The 18,829-nt window shown below is 42.6% G+C and overlaps 1 protein-coding gene across 6 annotated transcripts in view; it reads right to left on the bottom strand.

The window, feature by feature from the left end:
- SCLT1 (sodium channel and clathrin linker 1) overlaps positions 1 to 18,829 on the bottom strand; it is a 50,339-nt gene that overhangs the window by 23,463 nt on the left and 8,047 nt on the right. For 4 of the 6 annotated variants that reach the window (XM_053403405.1, XM_053403404.1, XM_053403403.1 and 1 more), the window contains exons 5-15: positions 18,474 to 18,543; positions 18,022 to 18,077; positions 16,013 to 16,148; positions 15,192 to 15,314; positions 14,056 to 14,121; positions 13,148 to 13,218; positions 5,376 to 5,466; positions 5,157 to 5,248; positions 2,932 to 3,109; positions 1,228 to 1,326; positions 405 to 476 (exon numbers count right to left, since the gene is read on the bottom strand). In XM_053403405.1, the coding sequence (XP_053259380.1) occupies positions 405 to 476; positions 1,228 to 1,326; positions 2,932 to 3,109; positions 5,157 to 5,248; positions 5,376 to 5,466; positions 13,148 to 13,218; positions 14,056 to 14,121; positions 15,192 to 15,314; positions 16,013 to 16,148; positions 18,022 to 18,077; positions 18,474 to 18,543 (1,054 nt within the window). Of the gene's footprint in view, positions 1 to 404; positions 477 to 1,227; positions 1,327 to 2,931; positions 3,110 to 5,156; positions 5,249 to 5,375; positions 5,467 to 13,147; positions 13,219 to 14,055; positions 14,122 to 15,191; positions 15,315 to 16,012; positions 16,149 to 18,021; positions 18,078 to 18,473; positions 18,544 to 18,829 lie in introns of those variants that run through there. The other 2 variants (XM_053403409.1, XM_053403408.1) reach the window with 2 other exon arrangements.

The raw sequence follows: 18,829 nt of genomic DNA, 5'->3' as shown, positions 1-18,829 counted from the left end.
AGCATTTTGAAAAATATAAAAGTTCTGCACCATTTAGTCAGATTCAGAAACAAAACCATAAATGGTGATCAACTACTACCACCCAGCAACAGCCATTGCTGAATTTTTTTAATGAAGACTCTGATGATTCATTTTAATAATAATTTGACAGCAATCCAGTCAAAAACATAAGCACTTTTAAGCTTAATTTATTTCAGTGGGATCTGAGCTTTTCCCCCATCACTATTGATGAAATCCATGGCACATATGCTATGCACAACTGTGGCTGAATTTTACTTTTAGAATTTTCCTTCTCCCAATGTATGTGACACAGCAGAAAGATTGAATTCATGATACAATTTATGTTTCCCCCAAAAAAGTTTAAAGACAAAGAAGAAGCAATTCCAGTACAACCTAAGACATACCTTCTGGAGTGCATCAATTTCTTCTGCTAATCGGGATATCTGAATATTGCACCTTTTCTTTTCATTTTCTACCTTTTAAAATATATATATATGTATTGTTTAGTATGCAATGGTTAGTTTTTCCAGTCATACAATGCACCATTAGAATAAACAAGAAGAATTAAATTTAATTAAATTGCTGCTTGCTCATCTTGTCAACTGATTCCTGGCCTGATTACAATGACATAAATATAAATAAACAAGCTAGAACAATACAGTTAATAAAACATCCAGAGAAGATAAAATATATCACAATTAACATGCAAGATAGGCCCTGAACAGCTTAGGTCCATTCTATTTGAGAGCAAATCTCCTTCTGCACACTCCCACCTATTTACTGCCAACTCAAGGAAAGTCCTCTGCACTTGCCCCTATGACGTGTAACAACATTCCCCTAGAGACTACTGCAGGCAGCCACCTGGAGCATTGGTGTTCCACTGTTTGGTTAGAACACACCAATTTGTGGGGGTATGTCTGAGCACTGATTTTGAGTACTGGGTTTGTTTGAAATTCTAGACATCTTAGTATTTGTGTATTTTAGCATTTTATTGTTTGTCTTTTGTTGTTTTATTGTATTGATTACTGTTTTTGGGAGGGTTATTGTTTTGTTTGTTGCTATGCTATGTATTTTTAAAAAATGCTATGCGATCCTCAGATGAAGGATGGTATATAAATTAAATTTAATTAATTAAATAAATTCTTCCCATAAATTGCTTTGCAGTTTTATATGGAAGACTTTCTATAAATGTTTTCTCCAATAAACAAAGTTTTAAGCACAACTCACTTCCTTTCTAGTACTTGAAGCAGCATCTTGAAGCAGATGAGAAAATGCTTCCTTCATATTTTCAATCTCCTCTTCCTTTTGTTTTGCACATATCATTGCCTAAATGGGAAACGAAATGAATAGTCCTTAAAAAACTAAGTGTATTCCTGTTGAGGACAGCCAGGTAACAATTCAAAAAATTAAACAGTTACAAGACCATGGTGTTCTAGTGAACAGAAAATTAACGAACTCTAAAATGCACTTTTCCAATGAGTTTTAGTATGTTTCATATTTCTACTTGTGTGTCACTCCTAAGTTAACTGTATACTATGGATTTTTTACACCATGAGCTGACTTTTGGATTTCTCATATAGTGACAACACAAAGAGAGAGTTCCACATACACTTAGATTGTAAGAAAAAATGAATTTGGCATACCTGAATTTTCAGGCTAATTAAACTTATGATCACAAGCCAAAAGTAATGCTGAACCAATCAAGAGACAAGAACATGTAGACATCTTAAAAAATTGTCCAGTAGCAGCTTAGAGAGCAACTAAGTATGTTCTGGGTATAAGCTTTCATGTGCAGAACATAGTTGGTCTCTAAGGTGCTACTGGACAATTTTTTTATTTATTTCAACTGCATCAGACCAACACAGCTACCTACCAGAATCTAGAAACAGTATCTGTTTCTCAACCAACCTTCTTCTGAGTTTAAACAACTGCATTCTCAAGAGACCTTTCATTTTAACATTCCCACAGCTGAGAGATCCAATCTGAAAGTCCTTCCTTCCATTGGTGGAGCACAATAGCAATATGTATATGATCCAGTTCTTCATCACATTTTTCCCTTGTCCTCCATGCCCTTTCTTTGTGCATAATTATCCCACTGACAGCTCCCTTCTTCTGGTAGCCTTCCTCTTGCATGCAGAGGACAGACTGGATCATCCCCCTTTTCCATGTCAGAGAACATTATGGTTAGTTTTTATTGTCAAAATACAAGTATAGTACTTCAAAGTTTTAAGAAATTGGTTTCCCTCCCAAAATGAAATGGACTTTAAAAAATCTATTTTTTTTAAAAAAAGTGTTACAGACTATATTTTTAAAGTTGTTTGTCTCTAGAGTGCTACACTTTAGAGTTCTATTTACTACTGTACATCATACTAGCAAGATGGCTCAGAATTGACAGAAAAAATTATACTAGCTTTATACAGATAATGCCACCTGAACTGCCTTACTGGCAAACATATATGCCCTAAGATTCAAATTTTTAAAATGCTAACTATGTGATGTCACAGGCTTAAAATACATGACCCAAAGGATGATCCCTAAAATGGGAGCCCCAATGAAACATCCCAAGTTTTATTTAATGTTCAAGTAAGAACATTGCTCCAAGAGAATTCAGGCACTTCTGAAATGCAAACTGTGTCTGGTGGAAGTTACTTTTCCTGAAAGTGCATGATGAAGACTGTAAAAAATGATAGTATTACACAAGACACGATTTGCATTATAATGCTTAAAGTGTGTGACTACTGGTCAGAAATACTTACATTATTCAGACATAATTGAACGTGTGAGGTGGCTTTGAGAAGGCCCCTTTTTGAACAGGTGGCTGTTCAAAACTGTAGCCTCTCACTCATGTTCTGGATTATTCTAGCTATTTCAGAAAAAGAACCAGAGTGAATATTCGGATATGGAGAATTGGTCTCTTCGTGTTTTGTTTACCTGACTCTTTTGCAGATTAGCTTCTTCTAAGAGTTGGATGTTCTTACAAGCCTCTTCCATAGCATCATTCTTCTCCCTTTCTATAACAGTGCACTTCACAGTCAGCTCTTGGATTTGTTTTTCTAGGTTTGTTTTTTCTGTTCTTAGCTCTTTTAAATCTTCGGCAGCTACACAAAGCCTGCATATCAGAACAAGGACCACTTAACTGATTGAAGCTAAATCTAGGATTGAAACTACATTCAATTGTCAGCTCTTGTAATCTAGAGAGGACAAGGTTATATGAATTTTCATTTGCCACATTTCACTATCTTGAAGTGATTCTGAAGGTTAGTTTTCAGAAGTTCAACAATTTTTCCTGGCAAAGTGACAAGCTCTTTCAAATTCAGATCTCATGACTGATATGTACATCTGTGCAACCTTAACTACTGCTATAACACCATGCGAAACTGCCCTTGATAATTCTTTCAAAGGATCAACAAGTCGAAGAAAGCTGTCTGTGGACAAACACTGGCTCCCTTGGTCTGAAAGCAAGATGAGTGTCGCACCCCATAGTCGCTTTTGACTGGACTTAGCCATCCAGGGGTCCTTTACCTTTAGTGGCCATAGAATTCTGACTGACTTGGGAGATGGGGCCGGGAATCCAGAAACTTAGGATGGGAGAGAGAATAGAACAGAGTATCCTGGAAATGGGAGTACTCCAAATTACAACATTTTGATGCACATCCCAGTTGTGGTTTTGTATTCTGGTTTGCTCACTGATCACATACAATCATTTGTTAATTTGAACTCATTTAAAATAATCCTCCAAACTATGGCCTAGAGGTTCTTTTCTGGTGGTTTGGAAGGTTACCTGAATTAAGACTTAACACCAAGCTTCCTGTGGTGTCTTATATATAATGTAAGAAAGGCTTTATTTCAGGAGTTCCACCAACTCACTAATAAGCATACTACTCAATTCTAAATGGAGAATATTCCAAACCTAACACTCAGTGTCTGGTATAAATTGGTCCCACTCCTGAGGACCCAAGCCTGTACATGGAGATGCACTTATTAAGATCATTCTGCTTTTATTGACAGTAATTCTCAGCACATAAACCCTTTTCACACATTCAAATGGAAAAAGCAATTTGTCAACTTGTATGATGGAGCCAGCTAAGAGATGGCAACAACAAAAAATGAAGGACAAAGCTCTAAGAAACTATTAAGAATGACCTCCCAAGATCTGTATTATGTTGCTCTAGGATTAAAAACTATTCTCTTGATTTAAATTCAACTTATTTCCATGTAAGCGTGCCTAGAAACACATCCACACCAGCTTAACACTCCCCTACAGTGACAAGCATCAGATTAAAAATTAAAATTTAGCATGTGGATTGCTTTGTGGATACAATCAGTGCATGCAAAAAGACAATAGCTGGTATAAAATCCTGCATTTAGCAACCAGGGGTACATGCATAATGAACTTTCTAGATTGGATTGGGATTTAACATTGATTGCCTCTTTCAGTATGGACTGGAGCAATGCCATCTTCTCCTTTAGAAACTGGTGGTGAGTTTCTGTCAGATTCAACAGAACCAGCAATCTGGTTGGCAGGTATGCATGAATTTGTGGATTGGATCTATAGTTTTTGCAATATAGCTTAAACCTTTCCAATACCTCTCTTTAACGCATCAAGTAGAAACAGAGATTAACTTCAAAGGCAATGTTCAAACATACACTTGCCACCAAGGAATGGAAGGAAAATAATCACAGGTGTCCATGCATGTTAAGAAGCATGTTCTACAGCAGTTCCCAAACTTTTGCAAGAATATCTTTGGATGTAGTTTTATATTACCTACTCTAATACTCACACGCAGCCTTCCTCAATTTTGTGGCCTCCCAGTTGTTTTGGACTACACCTCCTATCAGCCCAAGTCAACAGTGAGGGATGATGGAAATTGAAGTCCAGAACACCAGAAGGCACTGGTTAGGAAAGGAGTAAACAACCCTTCTGTGAGAAGAAGACGCCGTCTACCAATGGAAGTGTACTTTTATATCCAATACATAGAAAAGTACAGTTAGTAACAAGCCTAGTTATAAGTCTAATAAGCTATATTCAATGAAAGAACTTATCTGTAATGGCTTAAGCAACAACAACAACAAAGAATTTCAATTTCTCAATGCTCCTCCTTATGGTGCCAGAGAATCAAACAAACACACACTCCTTATATCAATTAATGTTCTACCTTTTCTCCAGTTCTTTTACACTAGATTGCAACTGATGCAAGCGTTTGTCTGATGCTTCCTCTCTTTCCTGAGCAGCAAGCACCTCTTCTTCCTGGAAGCCACAGAAGTCATTCAGAAATTATTATCAGAGCTTCGCTTGAATTTTTTTAAAAACAGGAGCCAACCAACCAAAGTCTGATTAATGCCTTAGGTTTGAAATCAGAAGTAGCATGACATACCTTTCTATCTACCTGGGCCTGAAGATTCTCAATCAGTCTGGTCATTTGATCAACCTTAGCAGCTGCTGTTCTCAAGTCCAACTTGGATTGTCTACACGTAAAAATAAACACTTAATTTTTTTACTTTATTGTAAAAAAGCAGATTAGAGTTACTAATTGCAATTACTTATTTCATCTTAACTAAATTGTATAATCAAATAATATTTTCCCATACTGAAAACCCCTGTGAGTGTCTGAGGGTCCTGCTCCTTCCTGCCACCTACCATCTGGCCTGGGGTGGGGCCTGAAGCCTCAAAGGACTGCTCTGCTGCCCAGGAGGACTCCCCTGTGAGTGTCTGAGGGTCCTGCTCCTTCCTGCCACCTACCATCTGGCCTGGGGTGGGGCCTGAAGCCTCAAAGGACTGCTCTGCTGCCCAGGAGGACTCCCCTGTGAGTGTCTGAGGGTCCTGCTCCTTCCTGCCACCTACCATCTGGCCTGGGGTGGGGCCTGAAGCCTCAAAGGACTGCTCTGCTGCCCAGGAGGACTCCCCTGTGAGTGTCTGAGGGTCCTGCTCTTGCCACTTACCATCTGGCCTGGGGTGGGGCCTGAAGCCTCAAAGGACTGCTCTGCTGCCCAGGAGGACTCCCCTGTGAGTGTCTGAGGGCCCTGCTCTTGCCACTTACCATCTGGCCTGGGGCGGGGCCTGCAGCCTCAAAGGACTGCTCTGCTGCCCAGGAGGACTCCCCTGTGAGTGTCTGAGGGTCCTGCTCCTTCCTGCCACTTACCATCTGGCCTGGGGCGGGGCCTGAAGCCTCAAAGGTCTGCTCTGCTGCCCAGGAGGACTCCCCTGTGAGTGTCTGAGGGTCCTGCTCCTTCCTGCCACTTACCATCTGGCCTGGGGTGGGGCCTGAAGCCTCAAAGGACTGCTCTGCTGCCCAGGAGGACTCCCCTGTGAGTGTCTGAGGGCCCTGCTCTTGCCACTTACCATCTGGCCTGGGGCGGGGCCTGAAGCCTCAAAAGGACTGCTCGGCTGCCCAGGAGGACTCCCCTGTGAGTGTCTGAGGGTCCTGCTCCTTCCTGCCTCTTACCATCTGGCCTGGGGTGGGGCCTGAAGCCTCAAAAGGACTGCTCTGCTGCCCAGGAGGATTCCCCTGTGAATGTCTGAGGGTCCTGCTCTTGCCACTTACCATCTGGCCTGGGCGGGGCCTAAAGCCTCACAAGGACTGCTCCTGCCACTATCTGGCCCAGGTGGGGCCTCACAGGGACGGTTGTTGCCACTGATGCTGCTACTGCCCAGGAGGACCCGGAGGGGCGCAGAGTTCTTTTTAACATGTTTTAAAATGCTCCTTTCCCTTTAGATTTTATATATGGGGGTGGGATGGATGTTTGGGTGGGCTTGGGAATGCGTTAGATTTTGATGAATTTGTAATTTTTGCAGTTTTTATTTGTATTGTTTTATTGTTTTCTGGGTTGTTTTGTTTTTTGTTTTTATTGTTTTAAGGTTTTATTGTTTTAGGCTGCGAAAGAATAACATTAATTGCCATCAATGGAGGCTACTATGAGGCTTGGGATTGCTACCGTGGAGGGGCGAGGGAGGTATGGCGGTGGGGGCAGATGTTATAGGCGAAGGGGATCGAGATATGGATATGCTCGTACCCCTTCCAATCTGCGCCTCATCCCGAGGGACGAGGGTAGGGCGAGCAAGGACTACTCACCTCCGTCACTGGTGCTGTGCAATGCCAGGTCTATAGGCAACAAAACCGCCACCCTGCGAGATTTCTTTATCTCGCAGGGGGTCGACCTGGCTTGTGTGACGGAGACCTGGGTGCGCGAAGGGGCAACAGCTACCTTAAGAGAGATGGCGCCCCCGGGTTTCTCCGTCCTCCACCAGTCACGGACTGTGGGCCGGGGGGGAGGGGTGGCATTATTAATCCGGGAAGATTGTTCTTTCAGGGCTCTACCATCACCATCGATCCCCGGCATTGAATGTGTTGGCCTAGTGTGGGGCTCCGAGGAGAGCTTGGCTGTCTGGCTGGTGTACCGGCCACCTAGCGCACCAGCAGCCACCCTGTCAGGCCTATTGGAGGCGGTGGCCGGCTGGGCCTTGGAGTTCCCTAACCTATTGGTATTGGGGGACTTCAACATCCATGCTGATGCCACTCCCTCCTCACAGGCTCTGGACCTGGTGTCTTCCATGGCGACACTAGGGCTCTCCCAGTTTGTTTCGGGCCCCACACATCAAGCAGGCCACACGCTGGATTTGATCTTTGGTGTAGGTATAGATGTGATCATGTCTCCTTCGATGAAGGTGCCATGGTCTGATCACTACGCTCTGAAAGCCAGGATTGACTTTCCACCCCCACCCTGCTTAGGTGCCGAGCCGATTTGGGCTCGCCCGCAGAGGCTGATGGACCCTGATAGATTCCGCCAAGCCTTGCGGGACCTTGCTCCCCCTGGCGACTCATTGACTGAGCTTGTTGAGGGCTGGAATATCCAGCTCCTGGCAGCCATCGATGAGATCGCACCGAAGCGCCCTCTGCGACCCCGCAGAAACCGGGCTCCCTGGTTTACCGAGGAGCTCCGGAAAATGAAGCGGGACCTCAGACGGCTAGAGCGAGTATGGCGGGGTGCCCGTGACGGAGCCTCAAGAACATCTTATAGGGCTTTTATGAAAACCTACGAGATGGCGGTGAAGGCTGCTAAGAAGTCTTACTTCTCGGCCTCCATTGCATCCGCTAGCTCTCGCCCGGCGCAATTATTTAGTATAATCAGGTCTTTAACGTCCCTTGAAGGACAGCCAAATTTAAATAACAATTTGACACTCGGCTGTGAGGCATTTGCGAGCTTTTTTGCGGAGAAGGTCTTGTTGCTCCGCCATGACCTCCCTGCCAATTTGGATACAATAAAGGAACTGGAGGCCCCTCGACTGTCCTCGGGTCCAGTATTGGACCACTTTGACCGGATATCCCCAGCCGATGTGGACAGACTCCTCCGAGCTGGAAAGCCCACCACCTGTCCTCTCGACCCGTGCCCGTCTTGGCTGATTAGAGCGTGTCCAGACGAGGTGCGGGCCCTCCTGGGGGATATCATCAATTTGTCCCTTGGCACGGGGACATTCCCAGGGGAACTGAAGGAGGCAGTGGTGCGCCCGCTCTTAAAGAAAACATCATTAGATCCTTTAGATCTATCCAATTACCGCCCGGTTTCGAATCTTCCGTTCCTGGGTAAGGTGATTGAGAGAGCGGTTGCTGAACAGCTTGGTGGGTTTCTGGATGAAACATCGGCTCTGGATCCATTCCAGTCTGGCTTCCGCGCTGGTCATGGGACCGAGACAGCTCTGGTTGCCCTAACAGATGATCTTCGTAGACAGCTGGATCGAGGCGGGTCGGGGCTGCTGATTCTTCTAGATCTGTCAGCAGCTTTCGACATGGTCGATCATGAACTTCTGGACCACCGCCTTGCCGACGTGGGGATCCAGGGCACAGTCCTTCAATGGCTGCGCTCGTTTCTCTCTGGTCGGGGACAGAGGGTGGCGCTTGGGGGGGAATTGTCATCGCGCCACTCCTTGGTGTGTGGAGTACCTCAGGGTGCGATACTCTCCCCAATGCTTTTCAACATCTTTATGCGCCCCCTCGCCCAGCTTGTCCGGAGTTTTGGGCTGGGTTGCCATCAGTATGCCGATGACACCCAACTCTATCTGTTGATGGATGGCCATCCTGACTCGGCCCCAGACACACTGACCAGATGTCTGGAAGCTGTGGCTGGATGGTTACGTGGGAGCCGGTTGAAGCTAAATCCTTCGAAGACAGAGGTCCTGTGGCTGGGACGGGACGATATGGGATTGGGGGGGCAACTCCCATCTCTTGCGGGGGCGCAGTTAGTGCCAGCACCGTCCGTTAAGAGTTTGGGTGTAATCTTCGACACCTCCCTTTCCATGGAGGCGCAGATTGCAGCTATAACAAAGGCGGCATTTTTCCATCTCCGCCAAGCTAAGCAGTTGGCTCCTTACCTCTCTCGCCCTGACCTAGCCACTGTGATCCACGCGACGGTCACCTCCAGACTGGATTATTGTAACTCGCTCTACGTGGGGCTGCCCTTAAGACTGACCCAGAAACTCCAGCGGGTGCAGAATGCTGCAGCGAGACTCCTTACGGGGTCTTCGCTGCGAGATCACATTCATCCGGTGCTATATCAACTGCACTGGCTCCCGGTGGAGTACAGGATCAGGTTTAAGGTGCTGGTTTTAACCTTTAAAGCCCTATACGGCCTTGGACCCTCGTACCTACGGGACCGCCTCTCCTGGTATGCCCCACAGAGAAACTTACGGTCTTCAAATAAAAATATCTTGAAGGTCCCAGGCCACAGAGAAGTTAGGCTGGCCTCAACTAGAGCCAGGGCTTTTTCGGCTGTGGCTCCGACCTGGTGGAACACTCTGTCACAAGAGACTAGGGCCCTGCGGGACTTGACATCTTTCCGCAGGGCCTGCAAGACAGAGCTGTTCCGCCAGGCCTTTGGCCAGGGCACAGCCTGACTCCCTCCCTCGGCAATCTTCGCGGAGCTCTGGCCCAATAGTGGCCAGTGGCTTGAATTTAATTAATTTTATAATGAATGATTTTAGAGTGTTGTTTGTGTTGTACTTTTGTATTGTTTATTGTTGTTAGCCGCCCTGAGCCCAGCTTCGGCTGGGGAGGGCGGGATATAAATAAAATTTATTATTATTATTATTATTATTTACATTGGACCAATAAAAATGCATGTTTGTCTATTTTGTATCTCCTCCATCTGCTTTATCTGTGAATCAGTGGCAAGATTACTGCTAAAACTGCTTTCATCAGCCAGGTCTCTATGTGGGTGCCAAACTGTCTGAAAGGAGCTGACCTCAGTGTCTCAACGAAAACAGCATGGATCCAAAGATAACGTGGTATGTGTATGGAGATTTTTCAGATACTGAGCCCATACACGTTATAACAGCTGCAGTGCACAGAACGTACTCAAACTATGGCATTCACTTTCACAAATGTGGCCACCAACTCTGATGGCTTTACAAGGGGATTAGACAAATTGATGGATAAATCTATCAGTGAAAGCTAGTCATAAGAGCTGTATACCACCCAAGGACCAAAAATCTTATGCCTTTTAAGGGTCATTGGGGAACAGCAAAAAAGAACTACTGCCCTCCAAGTCCTGCTTGTGGGCTTCCAAAAACCATCTGACTGGTCACTGTGAGAAATGGGCCAAATAAACCAGATAAAGCTTTGATCTGATCCAACAGGGCCCTTCTTATTTTCTTATGAAACTTCTGCGAAGCACTTTTCAGCAATAACACCATCTCTATATGAAATAGGACATACGCTCTAACAAAACTGTACAGGGAATTACAAAGTGAAGTAGAAGTTTCCATCAGCAGGTGCTACTGCAATCTGTGGCTTTCAGCAGATTTTTATTGTTCACACCTGAATTAAAATATTTTCTCTACATATTTTACTCTGCGTTCAGGCCCAGCCCTGAGCCTAAGCCAATCTTGGTCACCCTGATAAACACCCTTTTCTAAGAGCAAGAGAACGGTACTGCAGCCGTGTTCCTGCTTCTCTGTTGGAGGCTTTAGATACAATCTTTGTGGCTTTCAAGACCTGGGCTAGCTGCTGATTCATTACTGGGCCAAATTTATGGTGTTCCTATTAGCAGCTCTAGACCAGCTTACTTCAAGTATCATCTTATCCATATATACCCATTGACTCCTTTGATCTGTGGAACTGGCACTTTTAAAAGTATTCCTCACTTGTAAGGAACTGATATTTTAGTGTGGAAGCACCTACTCTCTGGAACTCCCTGCCCATTGATATTAGGCAAGCATCTTCATATCTCCACAGGCCTTAACAGAATCTGGTATGTAGGTATGTATTTTCCTCAGAAGAGATCCCTCACCAAATGGTCCCAGGGCAGGTTAAAAAAATATCAAAAAACAAAATCACAAAAAACAGAAATATGAGGGGGGAAACAGCAGCACAGAATAGCAGGACACAGCAATGCAGCAATAGGGAAAACATCCACTCAACCAATCTACTAGGTTTGCTTACATAGCTACACTTCCACTTATAGCTAAAAACTTTAATCTGATATGCAGTAAACTGCCATGTTTCTGTGCTTAGTTCTGTTGCATGGACAGGACCATTACAGTGATACCTCAGGTACGAACTTAATTCGTTCTGGAGGTGCATTCTTAACCTGAAACTGTTCTTAACCTGAGGTACCACTTTAGCTAATGGGGCCTCCCGCTGCCGCTGCACCACCACCACACAATTTCTGTTCTCATCCTGAAGCAAAGTTCTTAACCTGAGGTACTATTTCTGGGTTAGTGAAGTCTGTAACCTGAAGCGTCTGTAACCTGAGGTACCACTGTACATTAAAATATTTAAAATATTTATTCACTCTCATCCACTGCTACTAATACAAAAAGAAGCCCCTAAGGCTGTGGCAATCAATTATTTATGCAAGTATTTACTTGCTTCTTCATGGTGACGCAAAAAAGGTAATAACCCCATTGTGCAAAATCCAGTGCTGCCATTCTGCTCATCAAATGGCTTTTGGTTCAGGAAAGGTACATGCTAATGTAAGAGAAGTGTTGGGAAATTCAAGCCCTTCTCAGGAGAAGCTGGCAGCAGTCCCAGGCACCCGGCTTGATTCCCTGTTGACCTCCCTGGCTGCATTCCCCAGCAAGCGCAGGCAAGGTCTCGATCGGCGATTCTTCTCAAACATGAGAAGAACACACCCCTCTTTCCTGCCCCGCCAGGCAGGGGAAAGAGATAGACAGAAACGTATTTACATGCTTTTATTTCTGTCTTTGCAGCGTTACAAAAAACATGACTGCTCTCTCCAAACTCCAGCAGTGTTGTGACAAACACTTCCTGTACATCCCGGACAGGAATAAACGGAAGAGCTCATATTTCACTCTGAGCTAATTCCGGTGCTTCGCACTGTGAATTGACTGTCCCTTCTTTTCCCACGAACAGTCCCAACATTCCCATCATGTTTACTTTTCAAGCTAGGACTTTGCAGCAGCATTGCTTCATTATCGTAACAAGAAGTGGACATGATTTTTGCTGATTCAGAATGAGTTTACTGCCACCGGCGCTCTAGCCGTCTCAGCGATTGTTTCCTCACCCTCAGCTCTTAAAAAAACCACAGGGCTGTCCAGGCTCCATGCAATTGGAGACGGCGCTTCGGAGCCAGACAGTCAATAGCCCTGGTTAACTCCGCATTCCAGCGGGCCACCAGCAAATAAGCTGAAAGGCCATCAACATGGGATAAAGCATCCCCTACCACTCTCTGGAAACTATTTAGATCCATTAACTGGCAGGGGCGTACCATCCGAATTGGTCCCACCTCCGTGAAGAGGGGTAGGGTAGCAGAGAAGTCCAGTCGATTAAGAATCAAAAATACACACAACCACTACAGTGTAACCATAGTGGAATGGTACTTAGAATATGTGATCGCATGAGCAGAAGGCACTTTCACTATTACCAGGCAAGGTCTTTATTTTCAGATTCCCCACTGCAACCCCTCAAAAGAGTTAGGTACAAGAAGGGATGCGCAGTACATGGAACGCAGTGGACTAGAATTAATGACATTTTCACTGCACAAAAACTTTTTGCTCATTCAAAAGTCACCTCTGGATATGAACCACTGTCACATAGTTGCTGTTTCTGCGATGTTAGATGGGTTTAATGAACAAGGTAGAATAAGCTACTAGGGCTCATGAAATAAAAGTAGGTTTCAGAAATCTCATTTATACCTCTGTTGCTTGCGTAGCTGGTCCAGTTCTACATTCTGTTCTGTTACAGTCTTCTTAAATACCTGATTAAGCTACAAGAATGGAAAAGTCTTTTAATACATTCCAAAAAACAAATAATAATAATAATCAGTAAACAAAGTATGGTGGATATATTTTTCTTTGACTCCAAGACCTGTAGCAGAAAGTTTTAAAAGTTCTGGTTACATATATGTACCTCAAGAAGTAAGAATTTGCTTTTCAAAAAATTGCTCTTTGCTTACAGTTGACTCTAAAATGTTTAAGTCTTTCATAATTTCCCAACTTGACTATCTTCTTCAGAAGTTCTCCACTTTCCATTTAAACCTCTTAATTCTCTCTTAAATGTAGCTATTTATATCATTTGCCTTTTTTATTGTATTGTCAACTTACATCGTACAGTTTTCATATCATATATAGAACAACTTTGTACCCTATGCAGTGTTCATGCTCTCTTTTACAACCACTAATCATTTTCACTACCCTCTAACAGAGTTGACACAAAAAGTGAAGAAGAAAAGCAGAGGAAACAGAAAATTGTAAATCATTACTTTGAATGATAATAATAAACTCTAGGGAATAAAAGCAAATAAATGTGGTTTCACAGACTTGCTTCTTCATGGTGACGCAAATTTGGCCTAATTTTCCAGAGCAAGGGCCAATTATGTTATCCAACAAATAAATTAAAACAGATTAAAAATGAAGTAGAAAATATGGCATAGTCGTTAAAAAATAAGGTAAGGTTTATAATATACACAGATAAGAAGTGCCTAGAATCTGCTTTGGAGCTATTTGCATTTGTTTTATATATTTCCCCCTTTTTAATGGACATTCATATGAGATAGGCTACAACAGTTTCAAGATGTTATTATAATGTTCAGTGTTTCACTTACTGACTCTGTTTTTTCGTTGTTGAAATGCAGTTGATTTGTTAGTTGCTGAAAGCTTGTCAATTGATCCTAAAAAGAAGATGCAGAGCATGTAATTATAATCTAAAGAATTTATCATCAACATAAAAATAAATGCTCAAGCTTAACATTTTAAACATTTAAGTACTATTACTATATTGTATACATTACCACTGGCTGTCATCCAGAATTCTCTCTTTGACGGTTAGCCAGATATTTCAAAAGAAATACACAGCAGCAGAAAAAGCAATAATGGTGTATTTCAGTCCCTATTGTTTTGTGTGTGTGAAAGAAATGGAAAAATGTACACACAAAGTACTCAGTCAATGCCAAGCTGTGGTTGAACATTCTGCAACCAGATGTGAGGTATTTGCACCAGAACCAATAGTTGCATGTGTGTGTGTGTGTGTGTGGTAGTAATGGGTCCTATGTATAAAAGCTGTGTAAGTTAAAGGGAGGTAACCCTGCAATTAACCCCTGAAAATCCATAGATGGGTTTCAAAATAAGGAGCTTTGAAGCCATAGTAAGTGTGCTCCTTTTCTAATATGCCTTATAGTTTTTAGACCTTCAGAATTCACCAATGTCACATTCTGAAGACAATCTCTGAAATCTCAAGGAAACGAGAAACAATCATGTTTTTGCTTTTACAAAAGCAATCCAAAAGTCAGTTAAGTACCAGATGAAGAGCTTATGGAAACAATTAAAGAGCTGCTTTACCAAAGGACAGAAGCTCTGCCCTCAGGACAGCACTTATGCTCCCCAAATCCTGACAGAAAAGTCTGCTGGAATAGATGCCCCATTCACTCAATGGTCTGAGACAGGATGTTACATGGGATGGGCATGATGGGGACAGACCATGAAAAAGGACCCAAAGCCTCCTAGTTTCCTGACATGTCAATGGACTGAGTCTGAATTTACACCAGCCACATAGCTGGCATGTCCCTCCCACTGGGACAAAGAGAACAAAATTCTATCTCCCCACTTCCCATCCCAGCCAGAAGGACCCAGTATGGCTTTGGTTGTGGCAGAGCAAGACCACGGAGTCTCACCCCCCACCATAAAAGAGGACTGAAGTTTTAATCAAATTTTAATACATAACTATTACAATAAACTGGATTACTTTTTGTTTTTGACTTTCAGCAATATGAATCTGTGCTTCTGTCATGTGTGCATGATATATCTGCTGAAGTCGCTCCAACTCCTGTGATACTGTCTGCCAAAGTTCTACTGCATGTTCCTTTTCCTACAAAAATAAAAGCAAATATAGTATATGAGAAACTTTGTTTCTGCTTAGTGCTTATGATTCAGAAAACTGAAAGCAGAGATTGTTATTTTTCTACAAAGCCACTCTGCATTATGCAGATACGGCAATATATTCCCACGTGCCTCCCAAAGCGATGGTACTTATTACTTACATGTTTCCTATATGCTATATATTTAAACAGTAGGCAATTCTATTCAATTGCAACCTAGCCGCCAAAAATGAAATTCAAATGTGAAGATTAATTAATTCCCACCTTTCTTCCAAGGGGTTCAAGGTGGTATACACAGTTCTATTCTTTCCCATTTTACCCTCATAACAACACTGAAGTGGGTTAGGCTGAGAGTGAGCGACTGCCCCAAGGTCACCCAGTAAGCTTCACGGGATTTGATCCCTGGTTCCGCAGGTCCTAATCCAACACTTCATTCAATACACCAGAACTTATTATATCATCTTCAACAGACCTTAGAGGTTCACAGATTACCAATAAGATAAAATCCTGAAATTGAAAGCAAGCTTAAAAATCCTGACAAAATTTTACTTTGAGAAGCGCATGCTACCTTCACCAAAAATAAAAACAGTAAAAGAAGGGGAAGGGCAAATTCTGAGAAAATATGCTTTAAAACTACATACAAAAGAGTCAAGGAACCAAGGCAGTCTAGATGTTTGAATCCACTCACTTTATTTGCTAGTTGTAACTGGTCTTGAAGGTTTCTTATTATATTTTCATCCATGAATGTACCATCCCCTGAGGTAGGACCAGCTTGTAGAGCTTCCAACTGCTTTTCAACAGCCTCTTTCAATTCTTCATGCAATCTAGGTTACAAATATATAGACAAGCAATTTATTTTAAAATAGTAATCAAAGCCAATTTGATGGAAATGAACCATCAGCTGGAAAATAAACACTTCTCAAGTTTATAACAATGTATCGAATTATTCTGAAAACTATAAGCACACTGAAATCTTTCTACAGGATATACACAAGAGAAACAAACACTAAGAGCGGTATCTGTAGATCCCTTATGACCATATCCTGGCACAGCACAAAGTGTTCCATGTGAACAGCAGGAATTTTCTGAGGAATTTAATAGTTCTTGCTGTGCAATGAAGAAACTGACAAGCTGAAGACAAGTGGCTGCTGCTGTGAAAAATTCTGCAAAGAGGATGTTAGAAACACATCCTATAGCCATAAGACACAATATAAGTTTATTGTGGAAAATAGAGGGAGGAATTCAACATTGTGAAGAAATGAAGTATCTTCCCAGAGATGTCTCTCTTTGTTCTTGGACTGTCCTTTAGGGATGTCTCTACTTCAAAAAATGAGACCCTTTCCCCTTCCCTTGCCAGATCTGATCTTTCAGCAAGACAATACTGGGCTCTTAGGGCCTCCAAAAACCAGGCTCTCTGTTGTTGCTGGAGGGACAAGAATTGAAAAAAAGATTGATTCCTGCAGAAAAAGAAAGTACACTGCACCTAAAATTCAGCATGGAATTGTTACTTGAAAATGTGGAGGCCTGGGATACTTTGAGAGGAAGGGCGGGATACAACTTTAATAATAAATAAATGTCACTAAGTTAACATACATCAAGTACTCCAGGTCCCCTAGGTAAATCTCTGACACGCATATATTTTTGTTATGAAAGAAAAGAGTAAACAGTTGTGTATGAGCAGTATTATAGATATGTGACCAGGGTTAGAAATATACTAATATTAGCCATATAATATTTTGCTTACATTTAAGTATTGCTAAATACTTGTTGGTAGAAAATGATGCTAGCAATAGTAATGCTCATTCTGAAAATGCATCTTGCAGCATGAAATCAGGGTAGGAAGAGACATTGATGGCAAAAAGAGGAGAGGAGTGTTCAGACTGTAATCCTATACACACTTACTTGAGAGCAAGTCAGCTGCTAGGCACCGGTCGAGGCATTAAGCCTGCCTACTCCTGCCCCATGAGGAGGGCCATCCCACCACAACTGGGATGACTCGCATGAAGGGCCTGGCTAACGTCCAGAGTCACCACCACGTTCCCCTCATAGGCACGGTGCAGCTGGTGGTCCAGTTGCACCCCATCTGGACAGGGATAGTTATCTAACTTCTGTTATCTATGCTCTTGTAACCTCTAGGTTAGATTACTGCAATGCATTATACACAGGGCTGCCTCTGAAGGTGGTTTGGAAGCTTCAGCTGGTGCAGAATTCAGCGGCCAGATTGCTCATCAGGACAAGACATATATACAACGCTTATACTGGCTTGACCGCACTGGCTGCCAGTTAGTTTCCAGACTCAATGCAAAGTGCTGGTTTTGACCCATAAAGCCTTAAAAGGCTCAGGACTGCAGTGCCTCAAGGACTGCTTCTCCCCATATGAACCAACCTGGACCCTGCGCTCAAAATCTGAGCGACACAGTAACTTCCCACTTGTGGAATGCTCTCCCCAGGGAGGCTCGCCTGGCACCCTCGTTACGTATCTTTTTACACCACATTTCTCTTATGCCGGGCCTCTGGCTGATTAAACAATCTATGGCCTTTTAAACTGTGGAGGGGTTACTGTTTTTGTTTGCTACTATGTTATGTATTTTTGTGTCTATATAATGTAAACTGCCCTGTGATCTTTGGATGAAGGACAGTATAGAAATCTAAAAATAAATAAACAACCAAAAAAAACACGCCACTCAGTGCATCAACCTTTCATTTTCCTTGGTAACTTGTTCAAGTTTTAGTCGCAATTCCCTCATCTGCACCTAAAAAAAAGCAATAAATAACAGTAAGCATTCATTTTTGAATAGGTGTCACAAAACTGTTAGATTAGACACACTAAAATTAAATCTCACACACACCATGTAGATACACAAACATCAGTGACAAAACAGAATATAAAATACTTTTTGCTAGTTCAGCTACAGGAAAAAAAGAATTATAACATTTTATAACTTAGAACAAAAACTGTTTTTAGTATTGACAATATTATTCATAATGGGTATTCAATGACTGACATACTCAAATTTATTCACTATTCAACTGGTCTACTCCGAGTAGATTTCAACTGCACATGCTACTATGTCTTAAAAATTGATCTTAATAAGCTTGTGTGAAGAGCAACAGGAAAACATTTCCACACTAGTGTGTATGATTCTTACCTGACAGTACCTCAGCTGTTCATTCATTTCCTTCAGATGTCCATCATAATCAACAGCTAGAGGAGACAATCTAACGTGGAAGTAAAAATATACAAAATAAAGACATTGGTAACACTGACTGAGCATTCAATTAGTTTAAAGGAGGTGATCTGTGGCTTGATACACAACACAATCCTTCCCATTTCCTCAGCAAAGTGCTTGTCAACAGATGGGGATGAATCACACTGCGCCTTGTTTGGTGTAAAGAAAAATCTATTTTCATAAAGGGATGGCCTGCCTTTCAGTGGAAGCTCTACTGCATCCAAAATGGTAACCTTAGAAAAATTTATATCCAGGGAAAATTCCATGCAACATTC

The sequence above is a fragment of the Podarcis raffonei genome, chromosome 9 (genome assembly GCF_027172205.1).
Source record: "Podarcis raffonei isolate rPodRaf1 chromosome 9, rPodRaf1.pri, whole genome shotgun sequence".
Classification (NCBI taxonomy): Eukaryota; Metazoa; Chordata; class Lepidosauria; order Squamata; family Lacertidae; genus Podarcis; species Podarcis raffonei.
Note: the sequence above shows the minus strand (reverse complement) of the source record. Positions and strands in the feature narration are given on the sequence as shown.